This window comes from Oryx dammah, unplaced genomic scaffold (assembly GCF_014754425.2).
Source record: "Oryx dammah isolate SB20612 unplaced genomic scaffold, SCBI_Odam_1.1 HiC_scaffold_8, whole genome shotgun sequence".
NCBI lineage: Eukaryota > Metazoa > Chordata > Mammalia > Artiodactyla > Bovidae > Oryx > Oryx dammah.
Genome location: NW_024070192.1, coordinates 22,287,369 through 22,303,225, shown reverse-complemented (window position 1 = coordinate 22,303,225; position 15,857 = coordinate 22,287,369). Strand labels below are relative to the sequence as shown.

The following is a 15,857-nucleotide window of genomic DNA, read 5'->3' as shown; positions in this document are numbered from 1 at the left end:
CCACTCCCATGTTCCTAGCTGGAGACCCCTCTGCCCCTCTGCTGCCTCCAGCCAGCCCTGTCTTCTTCCCTCCAGTCCATCCTACTCACACAAATGAGATCAAAAAGAGTAGGTGAGGCTGAGAATTGGTTTATTAAGAATGTCCCTTGCCACCCTCCTCACCTTAAAATAGTTCTTAGTATCAAAAGAAGTTAACACAGGCCGCCCAAGTCCGTGAGGCTGGAGTCCTAGCTCAGCGCCCTTACTCCCAGGGAGGGGAAGAGGAGCAGACTCCCTGCTCCAATCAGAGACGGCCGTGGGATGGAAAGTTTCTGGAGCTCCATGTTCTACCCGTGTGGAGCAGGAATGTGCTATGGCTGCTGGCAACTGGCAGGGGTCACCTTTGCCACAGCGTAGGCACAGCACTGCCCCTGCCTGCTTCTGGGAAGACCAGAGAGTAGACCCAGCCGAGGTCTTCTCCCCTCTTCCCCTAGATTGCTCCTTACCCACCCCCTGCCCTGGGTCAGGAACCGACAAAGGGGCTTAGCAGGCAGAGCACTGTGGTAGGAGATGGCGAACCATGTCTAGGCAAGGAGGATCCCCATTTTCCTTCCTCCCTCTGCCTCCCAAGGGGCTGATTCTGGAGGTGATCTTGAGTTGTGTGGGAGCCCCATGAGGTTTGTAAAGAGAGGGGAGTGCAAAAGAAAGGAACACATAAACACACCTGCAACCTGGACACCCTTACCACTGCCAGATCTGAGGACATCATGGCTCTCTGCCTGGCCTGGGCTGTGTGCAGAGCTGGTGTTCAGTCAGTGGCTGGCCACATGATTTGATCCTGCCCATCCCCCACTCACACTCCCTTGCACTCACGTTCAGTCTCTGCACATTCCCCTAACCCACACTAACCCACCTGTCCCCCAACACACACACTTCAAAACCACTCACACGCATCTGCACTGCAACAAGGCCAATGCTCACCACCCCACCCGCATCCCACACACCCCAGATCTGTGCCCACCACCCCATCAACCTACACACTTGGTCTCCCTCATACACTCATGTGTGGGCTCCCAACCAGAACAGCAGCTCAGGGGCCAGAGGGATTCCTGTCCTACGCTTTCTGGGATCCTGGCTCCAAAGAGGGAGTGCGGTGAGGCCTCCCGAAGCGGGGTCTGACTGGAGTAAGTCTGAGTGAGACTGCTCCCCAATCCCAACAGCTTACTTCCTCTAGATACCATGAGATCTGCTGGGAAATTTGGGCAGCTGAAGAGCAAGCATCTAGTGCCACCTAGCGGTGCCCTGAGGAGGGCACGGGGGTAACAGAAGGGACCTCACTGTATCCCCAAAGGCCGTGGTACCTGGTCTCCCAGCTAGACAGAGGGTTCTGGGAACCACCTCGGCAGTGAGGAGATGTGAGGAGGAGGCTGACAGGGAAGGAGAGACAGCCTCCTTTCGGTGGAGCTAAGAACACAGGTCCAGTCCCGTTCAGCTCCAGGGACCAGAGGGGTTGCCCATTTTCTAGCCCAGGTCTGCTGGGAGGCCAAGACCTGTGGGGGTCATGCAGGGGTGAGCAAGGCGTGAGCAGGTTACATGATTCTGGGCCCACACACTTCATGTCCAAGTTCAAGATGCTGAAAGGAAAACAAATCATCTCAAGGACTTCAGGGAAGAAGGGGAGCCAGCAGGGATGGACAGGATTCTCAAGAGGGAAGATCTGCTTCCAGGGCCTTCAGTCCAGCTTGACCTTGGCCTCTGACTCCTTCAGCAGGTAGAGGCTGTCATCTTCCAGAAAGCTGTGGGCAGAGTGGGGGAGCCCACTGAGGCAAGGCACAGCTCCGAGAGCGTCCCCTGGGGGCGGGGGCGGGTGGTACAGGCAAGCTGGCCGGGTGGGTGGGTGGCAGAGGCACAGAGGAGGTGCGTGCTGGGCAGGGAGAGGCACCCACCTGAAGAAGAGGACGTGAACGGGGATGGTGCTGATGTGCCAGATGGCGTGGGCATCCAGGACCCAGAAGAGAGGCGGGAAGTCCAGCAGCTCGAGCAGGGACAGCCCCTGCAGCAGCAGGACCACTGCCACGCACTTGTGCACATGCGGCAGCCGCTGGTTCCGCAGGCACCAGGCCAGCCACCACGCCGCGTTCAGCAGGCCTGGGCGCGGGCGGGGGTGGGGAGAGGCTCACTCCCTGGCCTCCTTCTCTCCTCCCCAAGTCTCCCCTCTGTGACCCCAGGGCCACCCTCAGGAGCCTCCCCCAGAACCGCCTCTCTCCCCCACCCCCAAATTCTTCCCTCTTCCTTCACCCTAAGGGTCGCTCTAGAACCTCCTTCTCTGGTGGGCACCAATGCCCACCTCCACCCCGAGGCAGCAGTTCCGCAGAGGGCCCGGCCCTCCCAGAGAGCCCGTCCCGCCTCACCGATCGCCACGTTAGCCGCCATGTTGTAGCCGTAGTCGAAGCGGATGAGACTCAGGTAGGAGACGTGCGCCGTCAGCATGAGCAGCAGGAGGGCCCGGAAGGCACTGGCCACGGCCGGGCGCTGCAGCCCCACGGTCCTGCCCCGCCGCCCAGAGCTGCTCAGACTGAGTGGCCGGTCCCCACGGCAGCAGGCCCTGAAGCACCCCCTCACCCCAGCAGCCATGCAGGGGAGCCAGGCCAGCAGGGCAGGCTTCCAGTCCCCAAGGGGCAGCCTGTGACCCTGTGCTATGTAGCTCCTTGGAAAGAGCCAGGGCCCCCCATCCCATCACGGAGTCCCCTCCAGATCCACCTGGATGCTATGTGCATGCGTGATGAAAGCCCTGGAACAGCAACCCCAGCAGGCAGGGAGACGGGTGACCACTTTCCACCCCCAGGGCCCGATTTTGCCCCCAGAGCAGCCAAGATGGCCTCACCTGACACAGCACAGATAGACCGAGTGCAGGATGACAGTGGAGGCACAGAAGTAGTCCATTTTCTGGGGGCAAGGAGAGCTGGATGAGGGACCAGCGTGAGGGCAGTAGCCCGTGGACAAAGATTCATGGAAGGCAGGGCCGGGAGAAGACCCACCAGGGATGGGGGTGGCGGAGAGCCAGCCAGAGTCGAATGTGGGAGCCCCAGGTCTATGGCCAGTGGGGATGTCTCATGTTCCTTTCCTCTGTCGCTGTTTTATGTCTGAATTCAACAGACTGACCCTTGTATTCACACTATACAATTTTTTTAAAAAATGTACTCAGCAGCAAGGGTTTAGAGGTGTGCCGGCCAAGACTCCAGAATGGAAGAGCGTGCGCAGACTTCAGAGTGCAGTCTGGGTTCAACAGCTGTGGGCTCGAGTCTGGACTGCCCCCCTTCACTGGCTGAGGGATCCTGGGCAAGTGATCTCACCTGTCAAAGGCTCAGCTGCTGCATCAGTTAAGAAGAGCCAGTAATCACACCTGCCTCACAAGGGTCAAGTGAGGCTCAAGTGCACTAACAGGCTGAAAAGGCTCTGCACAAAGCAAGTGTCCTGTGAACCCAGTCAGGAGGAAGACTAAGAGCCAGGGCTGCCCCACCGCTGTCCCTGGTCCTCCAGGACTGTCCCCAGCAGAAGATGGAGTGGGAGGGCGCTCACCTCTGTGAGGTCGGTGTCCCTGGTGTGGAAGACTGTAGACCAGAACCAAGCATTGAGGGAGACCTGAGGAGAGAGGCGGCCGGGGAGCATGGCGCCCAGAGGCAGGGAAGACCCCCTAAAGGGTCTGCCTCCATCTCACTTTGGGGAAGGGGAGCTGAGAAACAACACGCTTCTCTGGGTCCTGAACAAACCCATGCCCCTCCACCCCACCCAGTCTGGGTCCCTCAGACTCAAGCTTCCCACCCCTGAAGTCCCCCAAGGCTGCGACGCTGCAGCCTCCACAGGTTCCGGCCTGGCCTGGGAACCAGTTCCGGCAGTCAAGTTCCCTGGTTACTCAATGGCTAAGACAACAGCCCCCGGGGAACCTCACCTCCTCCCCCAACTGGCAGGTGATGACAGCCCCACCCGGGCCAGGGGAGCCAGTGACCTCAGCCTCTGGGGGCGGGAATGAAGTGGGTGGGGTGGAGGGGCTTGAGCCAGCTTGGGGTGTGTCTGGAGCAAGCAAGCAAGGGAGGGAGATCAAGCAGATCCCACTGGGGCCAAGTCTCTGAGGAGGAAGCCCAGCCTTCCCCTGGCTGGGCCGGCCCAACCCGCCAGGCCAGTGGCTGCTGCTTGGATCTGGGAGGAGCAGAGGAGCAGGGCTGGAGGGGCTGTGGCGGGCAAGGGCCCAAGGGACTGCTGGAGGCCTTTCTCCTGGAAATTAACTGCAAGGAGAGAGTACAAATCATCTTGCAAATAAGCCCTCACTCTCATCGAGTTGGTGATGGCTTTTTTTTCAGGGAATGCTGAAACCCAACTTACTGAAAGAAGGGTGGGCTGGGGTGGAGACACACAACACTGGGCTGGGTGGGAGGGCTGGGAAACCAGTCAAAGGAAGAGATGGCCAAGGTCTGGCCTGGAAGGCCCTGGGGGTGGGGAGGGATGCGCTAGGGTGGTACAGGTCTGCCAGAGATGGGTAAAGGCCAGGAGCTGCTCACTTGGGTCCAGTGTACCAGGAAAACTGACCAGGCAGAGGACAGAGGGAGCAGGGTAAAAAAACCACTCTCCCCCTGGTATGCAGCAGGAAGGTCAGGTGGTAGGATGAGTTCCCTAACACAGGCTTGAGGGGGCTTGTGAGGAAATGGGGAGAGCAATGGGGTGGAAGCCTAAGCTCTACTGCAAAGCTGCTCAAGCCTGGAAGTCTCTGGAGGCTCAGGGGGCCTGGTGAAGCCGTCTGGCCTGGGTTCAGGGCTGACTCTTGCAGCTTCTGCTCCTCATGACCTGGGCACAGGCCCTGCCCTTCTGGGCCCAAGCTCCCCCCGGGACAAATCAGGGGGTGCCCAAAGTGATCCTTTGTTCCCTTTCCAGCCCTGATGTCAGGTGATTAATCCAGGTCTTTTGAGGACAGCCATCCTGTCCCATCCCTGGAGACTGGACCCCTTCCCCAGAGACGGCAATGGGCGCTGGTCTGGAGGCTGAAAAATGGAACAGGATGAAGTCCTTCCTCAGGCTCTGCTTCTGCAAAGTCTGTGATGCTCGGGTCAGAGTAGGGAGAGAAGCAGGCTCAGTGTGGAGACGGGGCCCAGGTCTCACAGGGACATCCTTAGTGGGGGAAGTGGCCCTGAAAGCCAACGTGACGGGGAGGCAGAGGGGAAGGCAACAGGCAATGGCAGCCAGCCAGGTCTCCTTGTCACCCATGGCAGGAAGGGGGAGGTGACAGGCAGAATAAGTAGCAGCTGGAGGGTTGTGGGGGAACGCACAGGGCTAGGGCTTCACTCTATGGGACAGGGATTGGGGTTGTTTTCGCTGTATGGGACAGGGATTGGGGTTGTTTCGTCCCCTGTCCAACTGCCTCCCCGGGGTACCTTCCACTTACAGAGACCCACCTGAAGCCTGGACTCTGCACCCTGAAAAGTCCCCTTTCCCCTGGGGAGTATCTCATTATGGGGGGCTCCTCTTCTGACCCTCTCCTCAGACTTGGGAGATAGTGTCATTAAGAGTGCAGGCCCTAGGGCCAGACTGCCAGGGTTCAAATCCTGCCTCTGCATTTCCTGTGTGTCCTTGGGCAAGTTATTTAGCCTTGTTGGGCCTCAGTTTTCTCATCTGTAAAATGGGAATAATCATAGTAATGATAAGGATTTAACCAACAAAACAAGTACAATGTACAGCACACTGCTCAGGACAGGGTTAAACATTAGGACTTATTTCTCCCTACCTTGCTGACCAGCGTAGGATCCTCACACCCCTTCACAGAACCAAGGCCAAAGAGCCCAAGTCTGTCTCCCACTCTCCTTGGTGGCCAGGGAAGTCTAGTCTGAGAAAGGGTGGTCTCTCCAAATCTGCCTTGGCCCAGCCACAGTTCCAGGCTGGGGGCAGGATGTCTGGAGCCTCCATCATGAGATGGACTCTGGGTTCAAGTTCTGTCTCAACCCCTAAACAGCTGTGTGATCTTGAGCAAATAATAGCTTCTCTGAGCCTTAGTTGCCTCACGTACAAAACAGGGTTCAGAATAGCACCTACTGCATAAGAGGGTCCTGAGGACGATGTCTGCAAGATACTAGGCACAACAAAACCATTCAGTGCGTGGTGGCTATTCCTGGGCCTGGCACACAGTAGGTAGCCCAGAAATATCTGTTTCCTTCATCATGTCCAGGGACTGACCCCCACCACTGCCATTCCTCAAAGGTCACAATGTTCCAGGGAAAACCACGGAGCCCCAGGGTCTCTTGGTCCCAGAACACAGACGCTGCAGCTATAGGAAGAGCCCCCTCTGAGCCCCTTTCTCCCTGCTCCTGAGCGACCCTACCAGGATGCACTGAAAAGAGATTACTTCTCTTCGCTCAGAGTTTGTCATTAAGGCTCAAGTTTAGGAACAGAAGGATGTGAAGGACGGGAGGGCCCAAGTGTATGGCTGCTCCCAGGCTCCTCGGCCAAGCCTGAGTAGAATGGGGGAGCCGGGGGTGGGGGGCGGTAACTGGCCAATCAGACAGGCCAGGAGGGCCATGGGCGCCAAGAACTTTGCATAAACACTGAGGAAAGGGGGAGGCCAGGGGCAGGGTGCCCAGGAGGGCGGAACTGGAGGAGACACAGCAGGCTGGGTGGAGGGGAGCAGGAGGCTGTTTCAGTCTGTTGGAAAATAAGAAAATTGAGACAAAAATATCACAGCCGTGAAACTGGTTGGATGCCAAGTGAGCCAGATCTGTCAAGAATTCGACCCCAGTGCTAAGCCCCAGTGCTCGGGGCTGTCATTGACACCGCCGCGGTGGGGACAAGTGGGTCTTTAAATAGCTCGCTGTCTCAGAAGTGGGGGAGGCAGAATGTTAAATATGATGCCTGCTGCCATCCTGTCCCCCTCTCCCAGAGGCCTCAGGCAGGGCAAGCCAGCCCCAGTTCACTCCTGAGAGAGAAGTGGGCAAGAAGTGGATGGAGACGGGAGGAGGGGGACTTTTTCCACCATCAGAAAGGATTCCTTGATTTCCTGCCATTGCCTGTTCCACTGGCGCTTGTCTGACCGTAGGGACGTCCTTCCAGAAGTCTAGCCATCATTCTGCTGTCTCTTCTCCGTTTCCTCAGGAGAGGTGGGGTACAGTTAGTCCCCACCACCGTAAATCATCCTGAAGAGACAGTCTGGCCTTTCCTGGCACCCCATCCTCACGCTACCCCAAGGACCTTTCCTTGTTGGATGAAGGGACAGAGAACCGGTTTAGCCTCGTAGCTTTGGCAGAGAGCAGGGGCCCCCGGTTCCATGAAGTCAAAGGTCTGTCTGTGGTGGGCTCCTCCAAAGCCTGGCCGCTGCCCAGCCCAAGTCCAGGTCTAAATGTCAAGGCAAGGGTTGACTTCTTATGCCAAAGCTTCGTCAGCGCTGCTAAGTGCCGGAGAAAAAGCCGCAGAGACCCCTCCCCCTCCCCAGGACCTCACCTGGAGCAGGTTGGGGGGCCTTCCCATCCCAACCCACTAAAAATCAGGAGCCCCAGTCGCTCCAGAAAACCCAGCCTACAACAAAGTCCAGTCACAACCTCCATACAGTTTGGGACTTTTCCCTCTTGCAAATACACACAGGACTAAAGATCGAGGGTAAAATCCACACTGGATCATCAAAGAGAGTGTGGGCCCTGAGACTCTGTCCCTCAAGGGCCTCTTGGTGGCATGAAGAGGGGGCCGCATGTCCTCAGGGTGTCCTAAGACACGGGCCACAGGTATCTGTCCTCTCCCAACCTGGCATCACCTGTCATGCTGGACTGCAGGACACACCTGGGAGGTATGATCCTCACCAAGACGGAAGCTGAGTGGCAGATGCCAGTGAGACGAAAGACCCCAGAATCAGGTGGGATCAAAGTGAGAGCTGTGAAGTGACCACCGGCCTCTGGCACATGTTATGAAGATGAAGGCAGGAATTCTCTGAGGTCCCCTCAGACCAGCGTGTCTACCCAAGGAGGCTCTGAGTTTGGTTCAGACAGTTCAGGCAGCACTGTCCTGTGATAACAAGGACAGGGACGAGGGGGCAGTAAGGGCAGGCATCAGTGTCCCTGGAAGACGCCAAGGGAAAGGGGACAAGTGAACTCTCCTCAGTTTCCCCACCTTTCCTGCTCGCATTCAGTTCAGTTCACTCGCTCAGTCGTGTCCAACTCTTTGCAACCCCATGAACCACAGCACGCCAGGCCTCCCTGTCCATCACCAACTCCCGGAATCCACCCAAACCCATGTCCATCGAGTCAGTGATGCCATCCAACCCTCTCATCCTCTGTCGTCCCCTTCTCCTCCTGCCCCCAATCCCTCCCAGCATCAGAGTCTTTTCAAATGAGTCAGCTCTTCGCATCAGGTGGCCAAAATATTGGAGTTTCAGCTTCAACATCAGTCCTTCCAATAAACACCCAGGACTGATCCCCTTTAGGATGGACTAGTTGGATCTCCTTGCAGTCCAAGGGACTCTCAAGAGTCTTCTCCAACACCACAGTTCAAAAGCATCAATTCTTCAGCGCTCAGGTTTCTTCACAGTCCAACTCTCACATCCATACATGACCACTGGAAAAACCCTAGCCTTGACTAGACGGACCTTTGTTGGCAAAATAATGTCTCTGGTTTTTAATATGCTGTCTGGGTTGGTCATAACTTTCCTTCCAAGGAGTCAGCGTCTAGCCAGAACCAAATTCACTTCTCTGCGTAAGGCCAAAAACAGGGAGTGGTGGCTCTGTCCCACTCGGTGACAGGCTGGGATGATACCACGCCCCAGTCTACACAAGAATTCTGGCCCCTCAGTCCGGCACTCAGAGCCCTCTCTGCTCCCTCTTAACTCCCTCGTCTGCCCTTCAGCCAGCCACAGCGGTCAGGGATGCTGGTCCGGGCCCCACACTGACCAGCTTCTGCACCTTCGCTCCTGCTGGGCCCCCAGCTCAGGAGGTGGGAATCCAACATCCTCTCCCCTCTGGGCACATGTCTAAGCCTGACCAGGCCTACGGATCCCGTAGAAGGAGATGCAGGCTCCCCTCCTCCCTGTGCTTCCCTGAGAGACTCCTCCACCCAGACGATGTGGTCTCCACCTCATAGCTCACTAGGATCGCTCCCTGAGCCCTCTTCGCCTCGGCCTCTATCCTGCCTCCCAGACTGGCCGGACCTGCACCTCCCACTCAGCTTAGCTCCTTGGGATGGGGGCTTCAGCTACCACAAGCACGAACCCCTGTCTACCCACAGCAGATACCCAGCAAACATGCAGCAGCACACGTGGAGACAGCCCAGAGGGGTAGGTGCTCGGGCCCAGACAGCCCTGGGGGCCAGCCTGTCTCCACTAGTCACCACCCTGTGAGCTGATAACTTTGGGTATGTTTCCCCACTCTGAGCCTTCCACAGGGCTTGCAGTGGTATCATGAGGATTAAATGAGAAAATATACATATAGAACTTAGGACCGTGCCCATCCTGTGATCTGAGTTCTATAACTGATAAAGATTATGAATATTATTGAATGGAAAGTATTAGGGAGGAGCATCATTTCCCAGAGGTTCCACAGCCTCCTTCTGGCCCTGCTTCTAGTCCCCATCTCTGAAGTCCGAGGTTTGGCCTAGACTTCCGGCCCCTGACACAATCAGCTTCCCCAAGGTCTGCAGAGACCTTCAGTCTCATCCTATTTGACTGAAGCAGAATTCAGGAGAATGGCCGACTCCTTCCTATCCTTGTCCCAGGGCTCTCCCGACCACACGATGGCCTTGTGGTTTTCCACCTGCCCTCTGGCCACTCCTTCTGTCTGCATTGCTGGCTCCTCCTCCCCTATTCAGCCGTTAAGTTTGGGGGTTTCTCGGGTCTCCATCCCAGATCCCTTCTCTTCTCACCAAGCTCCCCCTTGGTGATGAGATCCACACTTAGTTTCTATCACTGTCTTCTAAGCAGAAGCACAGGACTTGTCTTTGATTCCTCACTTCTCATGTTAGGTCGCCTCACAGCCAAGATGGTGTAAGGGTGTAAACTCTGCAGCCAGATGCCAGGCCAAACCCTGGCTCCTGGGGCAGGTAATTTAAACTTTTCAGTCCTTGGTTTCCTTGATGTAAACTGAGGACAATAATACTCCCTACCTCATAAGCTTTTTACGGGATTAACAAGGTTAATATTTATAAAATGCTTAGAATGATACCTGGCACAGACTAAGAGCTGTGTATGGGTTTGTTAAAGAAACACATTAAAAAATTTTAATTTTTTAAACAGCTCCAAACATAGCTCCTCCAAAACATAGCTCAAACACACTTCTCTTTAATGCCCCTCCTTCCCCAGACCTGTGCCACCTCTCTAGCCTAGCTACTGTGCCCTACATGAAAATTACCAAATAGGCCCTGCATCCACTCCTGCCCCCTCCAACCTGGCCTCTACACAGAGGCCAGAACGGCAAATGTATTCACGAAGCTCTTTCTCTGCAACCCTCATTGCTTCCTGAGGTTTTGGGAGTCAAGATCTAAAGTGTTACTATGAGGTTTTGAGAGTCAAGATCTAAAGTGTTACTATGCCTGCAGGCTCTCCACCTCTATCCATCTCCAGGCTCCAGCTGCTGCCCACCCGCTCACCTGCCTCACACCCCCTCCCAGCTTCCTGCCTGGTCGGCCTCCTGGCATTCATGTCCTCAAATAACCCGCACTCTGTCCTGCCAGTGTACATTCACCCATCATTCTGATTTGACCTCACATACCCCTTCCTCACGGAAGCCTTCTTGGATTGCCCCGTGCTGGTCTAGACACCATCACACCCCCCACAGCACTGATCTAGCCTTCACTGCACTTGTTCATAGCTGACCTTTTACATTCAATTGTGTACTTATGTGACTGGTACCAGAGGGTGGGGACCCATGTGTTAATATATGCTTTTGGATCTCTCGCACAGAGTAGGCACTGAACGCCTGGACAAATGGCTGCTTTGATGGAAGCAAGGTGAGTGAGTGGGGGCTGTTTCCCTAAGGTTTATCATGGTAGTTCTGATCCAGAGACATCCACTGCAACCTCTCATGCTCTCCCCAAGGTGATTGTGGTTCATATCTGTACCACAGTCCCTGCTGCTCATGCAGCTCCAGGCCCCAGATGCTGGCTCTTCTGACCAGCCACTCTGTGAAGCTCAGAGACGTCTCTGGATACTCAGAACATACTTCAGCTTCTCCAGGGATGGTCTAAGGTCTAGATGGAGTGCTGTCGTTGCCACTGCCTCTAGGCCTCGCCTGGGGTTGACAGGGCTTTGAACCCTCCACAGGGGTCCTGGGAAAGACCTGTGGTCCCAGCATGCTCCTACCACCCATCTCCCTTCTGTGTCTGTAAACTGTCCTACTGGGTGTTTGAGCAGCCTCCTGCTTCAGGACGAGATCAAGGTCTCTTTCCTCTCTCCCTCCCTCTCAGACAGGCTAACCCAGGATCTTCTAGAAGGTGAAGGCCTGATTCAGCACCTTCCCTGCTCTCCCCAGGCTGGACCACCCCACAGCTGCAGGTTTAACTCTGGAAAATTGAGGGGAAGTGAGGTGGGTGAGAATGGGGATCTAAGGCTTCCTCTTTCTTGGATGAGGGTGTAGAACAGGAATCCTGCCAGGTTACCTACCCAAGCAAAGGCCACGCAGGTGGGGTACATAGGGGAGGAGGCTGGCACGGAGGTGCGGTAGCGACAGAGCATCACCAGGCTGGCTAGGCCATTGAGGAAAGAGGCCACAGCAGAAGCTGGCTCTTGGAAGCACAGGAACCGGGAGAAGGGCCACTGAAAAAGGAGCACATGGAGGGGGCCTGAGGGGCAGGCAATGCCCAGCTGGCCCCACCCACCTCTGCTTGACCTGCTGCATCCCCAGGTCCCCAGCCAGCTCCTCAGCTCTGGAGCTTGGCCAAAGCCTCAGATGCAGTCCCTCCTCAGGTCAGCGAGCTTCCCTGCGCTCCCTGGCTGAGAGTCATTCCTCCATCCTGGCCAGCATTCACAGCACTGGGAAGACCAGGTGGGCCAGTGCTGATGGCTCAGTATGGTTGGTGGAAGCAGCACAGACCTGTCATCTAGAAGACACAAGAACTAATCCATCTTCTACCACTGACCACAGCCCTCTGAGCCTCACCTTACTCTGTGACAAGCTGGGGAGAATAATTCTTACCAACTGCAATAGTCTAGAATAAGATCTTATTGGATCAAAGGGTATCAGCAAGCTGAGCCTCTGTGCCTCACTGGGCAATCTGAGGGGGTATTTTTATTTTAAATCCAGACCCCTACTGAAGAAGCAACAGAGCATACCAAGAGGACACTCTGGGAATTTGTCCTTGTAGCAAGGTGGGCATCTCAACCACTCTAAGCAGCCCAGCACCACTCCCTGAGGAGACTCCAAAACCTCCCAGATCTTGTTACCTCAAATCCAGAGGCAGGACACATTGTTCCCATCTGATAACAGGAAAACCAACATGTTTTGAGGACAGGAAACACACTCATCACCCCACACTTTGGCTTGCTTCAACAGCGTGATCCAACTAGAGGCATCTTACTCCCACCATATACTTAACCTGACCCTCCAGCTCACCTTGCCATGGAACTGAGGCACTTTGTGACCTTCCTGGAGGTAGAGGCCAACGGTGACCCACATACACTCATACTTACAGTCGTCCCGACAGGTCCAACCTGAAACAGACAAATATGGCCTGGTGGATTCCCCAGCACAGGGAGGCACAGAGATAGCCCGAAAGGGGCTCAAACCCAAACACAAGCCAAGAGGGCCTGCAGGTTGGAGAAAACCAGAAGAAATCTGAAAATTCTAACTTTCTGCTTGGATGGATGAGTGATGGTGCAACATACACACAAGGGAAAGGTGTGTGTGTGTGTGTGTCTGTGTGTCTGTGTGTTAGAGTGTACAGTGAGCAAATAGAGATGTCTCGTCTTCTTTCACTCAAGATGGAGATTTCGGCATCTGATGGACTCATCTGTGGACATCTGGGTTCACGTTTGCTCTTCCTGAATACAGGATTTGCTCTCACTCCCCAGGGAGAAACCCTTGTCATCTTAACCCCCGCCTATGAAAATGAAGCTCAGGTTCTTCACTCTGACTTTGGAGGCCCCACATTGCCTTTTAAACTTTATTTCCCACGACTCCTTTTCAGGCACCCTGCACCCTGAGTAAACCAAGCTGCAGGATATGTCCATATCTACCCAGGACCTCCATTCTCTGTTCTTTCTGTCTGGTTAACAAAGGACAGTAAAGAGAACAAACTTGTAGTCAAACAGACCAGAACTGAAAACTCTACTAGTTACTGGCTGTGTGACTTTGAGCGGAACACCTAACCTCTCTGAGTCTCGTCATTTGTAAAAATCAGGTTAAGAGAATCAACCTCAAAGGGTTGTTGTGAAAAATAACTATTTTGACACCTGTCACACTGTAAGTGCCCACTATGGCCACAGGCCTAAATTTAATGCATCCATCGGGAAGACCTTCCTCTCAGGAATGTCCAAGATAATCAGTGCCCCCAGCTCTTCAAAGTCAGAAATGATTCCTTCCTCCCTACATGCTACCTAATCTAAGAATCTTTGGGGGCTCGAAATACCGTCTCCTTGCGTTATGAGCCCCCAATGGCAGGACCCTGGTCTGATTTCAGTGTCATTCTAGTACTTTGTACCCAGGCGGTAGTAAATGCCCATTTGACTGAATAAATAAAAAGTAAACGAAGCTCCTGGCTGACAGGCTATCATCACTCCGGGGCTCCACTCACTCACACCTATAATGGACCCGAGGGAGGAACTAAGGTACATCATTAGAGTGGTATTGGGGGCGGGGCCAAGATCATTGGGCGGGGCCTACCGCGGGGTGTGGCTTACCTGCTAGACTCATGTAGATTGGCTGGCGGGAGCGGAAGTGCTTCAGTGCCCCCCCCGAGCAGTTCCGCTCTTCGCACCGAAGGACGCAGTCGCGGTACACTGGCTCGCGGTCGCCCTGGGAGCCGCTTGCTAGCGCGGCTGCTCCAGCCAGCAGTACCAGCCGCGCAGTCCGCCCGGCCATCCTTCCACCCTGGCCCTCCGCCTGCGGAGGAGCTTAGGAGCTTTCACTTCCGGAGTAAGCGGAAGTGCCTTGTGTTCTTTCATCTGCTCTCCGCTGACGTCTACCCCAGTTTAAATACAAGTTCCCGGGTTTTTGCCTGCGCGTGCCCCGCCCCTCGCCTAGATGTTATCTGCATATAACAAGGCGACAGGGTTAGGGTAAGGGAGACACCGGGTAGGTTAAGAAGCAAAATAAAGTGGTATTTTATCAACATCTGTCTTCTTTCTTCCCCAGGGCCTCTTTGTTTGAGCTAGGGCTATTTTTCTGTCCCCAGTTTAATCGGATTTCCGCACTCTAATGTACCTGGAAGTGTCCATTTATCTTCCAACTCCACTGGCACCACCACTCTAGGTAAAGAAATAATCATCTGTCGTCCAGGCATCCAAAGTATCCTCTTAACACATCCCCCTACTTCTACTTACACCCCTCCAGCCCATGCTCCATTTCCAAATATCGAAACTTGACCATATCATTCTCCTTAAAATTCTTTACTGGCTCCTACTTGCCTCAAGATAAAATCATAATTCCACAAGCCCTGCATAATCTGACTCCTGCCTACTGATCTCCCTCACTTCTCTGCTCCAGACTTCCCGCAAGAGGCCATGGCCCTTGGCTTTCCCTCGTCCCCTCGTCCATATCATTCTTCCTTCTGCTGATTCTTTTAGTCTCAACTGAAACACTGCTTCTAGGAGTAATAACACGTGGAGGGAATATAACATACGGTGGTCTCTGTTCCCAGGCAAGATTGTGGGGGGACTTTGCTGTCTTGTTTACTACTCTACTGCCAGCACTAGTACAGAATTTGCCTCAGGGTAGGCCTAGCAGGAGATCGCATCTATCATCAACAAACTGCTAAAAAAAAAAAAGAAAAATGACATTTGAATTGAAAGAAGCCACACGAAGACTTGCAGTTGACTTTCAGTAAAAATGAAATTCAGAAGACAATGGAGCCACATACTTAAAACACAGAAGGAAAATTAACTGTTAAAACCTAGGATTTGATATATAAAAATATATATGACTCAAAAATGAAGACTAATTATGTTTTCTGACAAACAGAAACAAAGAGAATTTGTCACTGCAGACCTTTAGTGAAAGGGATACTAAAAGGTATTTTTCAAATAGAAGGAACACGTCCCCCATTGGGAAGCATACAAAGGAAGGACATGATAGAGTGAAGGAAGATATGTGCATAATCTAGATGACTATGGACCACACAAAGTGATAATGAGAAACCTTTTGCGGTCATTTCTTTTGAATTTTATTAAAACTGGTTTATGGCTTCCCAGGTGGCTCAGTGGTAAAGAACTGGCCTGCCAATGCAGGAGACACGGGTTTGATCCCTGGATCGGGATGATCCCCTGGAGAAGGGAATGGCAACCCGCTCCAGCATTTGTGCCTGGAAAATTCCATAGACAGAGAAGCCTGGTGGACTACAGTCCATGAGGTTGCAAACAGTTGGACATGACTGAATACACACACACACACACACACACACACACACACACACAAAGGCACTTGCTAAGACCAAACATGGAGTTTTTTGGTGTTTTGTTTAAGTGAATGAACAATGTAATTCATCATAAGAATTTGGGTGCCAAAGCTGGGCTATCAAATCACCAGCATGATTCAGACTATGCTGAGATAGAGATATCCTATTTCAAGAAAAATTAAAAGGAGGATCTTTGGGAATAGGAAGTGAAAGTGAAAGTGTTAGTTGCTCAGTCCTGTCTGACTCTTTCCAACCCCATGGATTGTATAGCCCACTAGGCTCCTCTGTTCATGGAATTGTCCATGCAAGAATACTGT

The 15,857-nt window shown here is 53.9% G+C and overlaps 1 protein-coding gene across 3 annotated transcripts; it reads right to left on the bottom strand.

Moving 5' to 3' along the window:
* Positions 1–111: 111 nt before the first annotated feature.
* Positions 112–14,829, bottom strand: PGAP3 (post-GPI attachment to proteins phospholipase 3). 3 transcript variants are annotated; one of them, XM_040245479.1, is made up of 8 exons: positions 13,829–14,790; positions 12,543–12,640; positions 11,594–11,746; positions 3,559–3,621; positions 2,864–2,925; positions 2,391–2,527; positions 1,926–2,127; positions 112–1,775 (listed from the first exon to the last, which is right to left on the bottom strand). In XM_040245479.1, the coding sequence occupies exons 1-8, from the start codon at positions 14,007–14,009 to the stop codon at positions 1,712–1,714; spliced, it is 960 nt and encodes a 319-aa protein (XP_040101413.1). In that variant the 5' UTR covers positions 14,010–14,790; the 3' UTR covers positions 112–1,711. The 3 variants fall into 3 exon arrangements, with proteins under 3 accessions (XP_040101413.1, XP_040101414.1, XP_040101416.1); XM_040245480.1 differs by lacking the exon at positions 11,594–11,746 and having other exon boundaries at positions 13,829–14,798; XM_040245482.1 differs by lacking the exons at positions 112–1,775; positions 1,926–2,127; positions 2,391–2,527; positions 2,864–2,925; positions 3,559–3,621 and adding an exon at positions 3,628–8,010 and having other exon boundaries at positions 13,829–14,829.
* Positions 14,830–15,857: the final 1,028 nt, after the last annotated feature.

Bases quoted from the DNA above. Each gene is read 5' to 3' on its own strand.
- PGAP3 (XM_040245479.1), bottom strand. From the start codon at position 14,009: ATGGCCGGGCGGACTGCGCGGCTGGTACTGCTGGCTGGAGCAGCCGCG. The intron at 11,747-12,542 runs GTGAGCTGGAGG...CTCCTTTTTCAG, and splicing joins TGCCTCAGTTCCATGGCAAG to TGGCCCTTCTCCCGGTTCCT. The intron at 2,926-3,558 runs GTGAGCGCCCTC...CCTTGCCCCCAG, and splicing joins GGGACACCGACCTCACAGAG to AAAATGGACTACTTCTGTGC.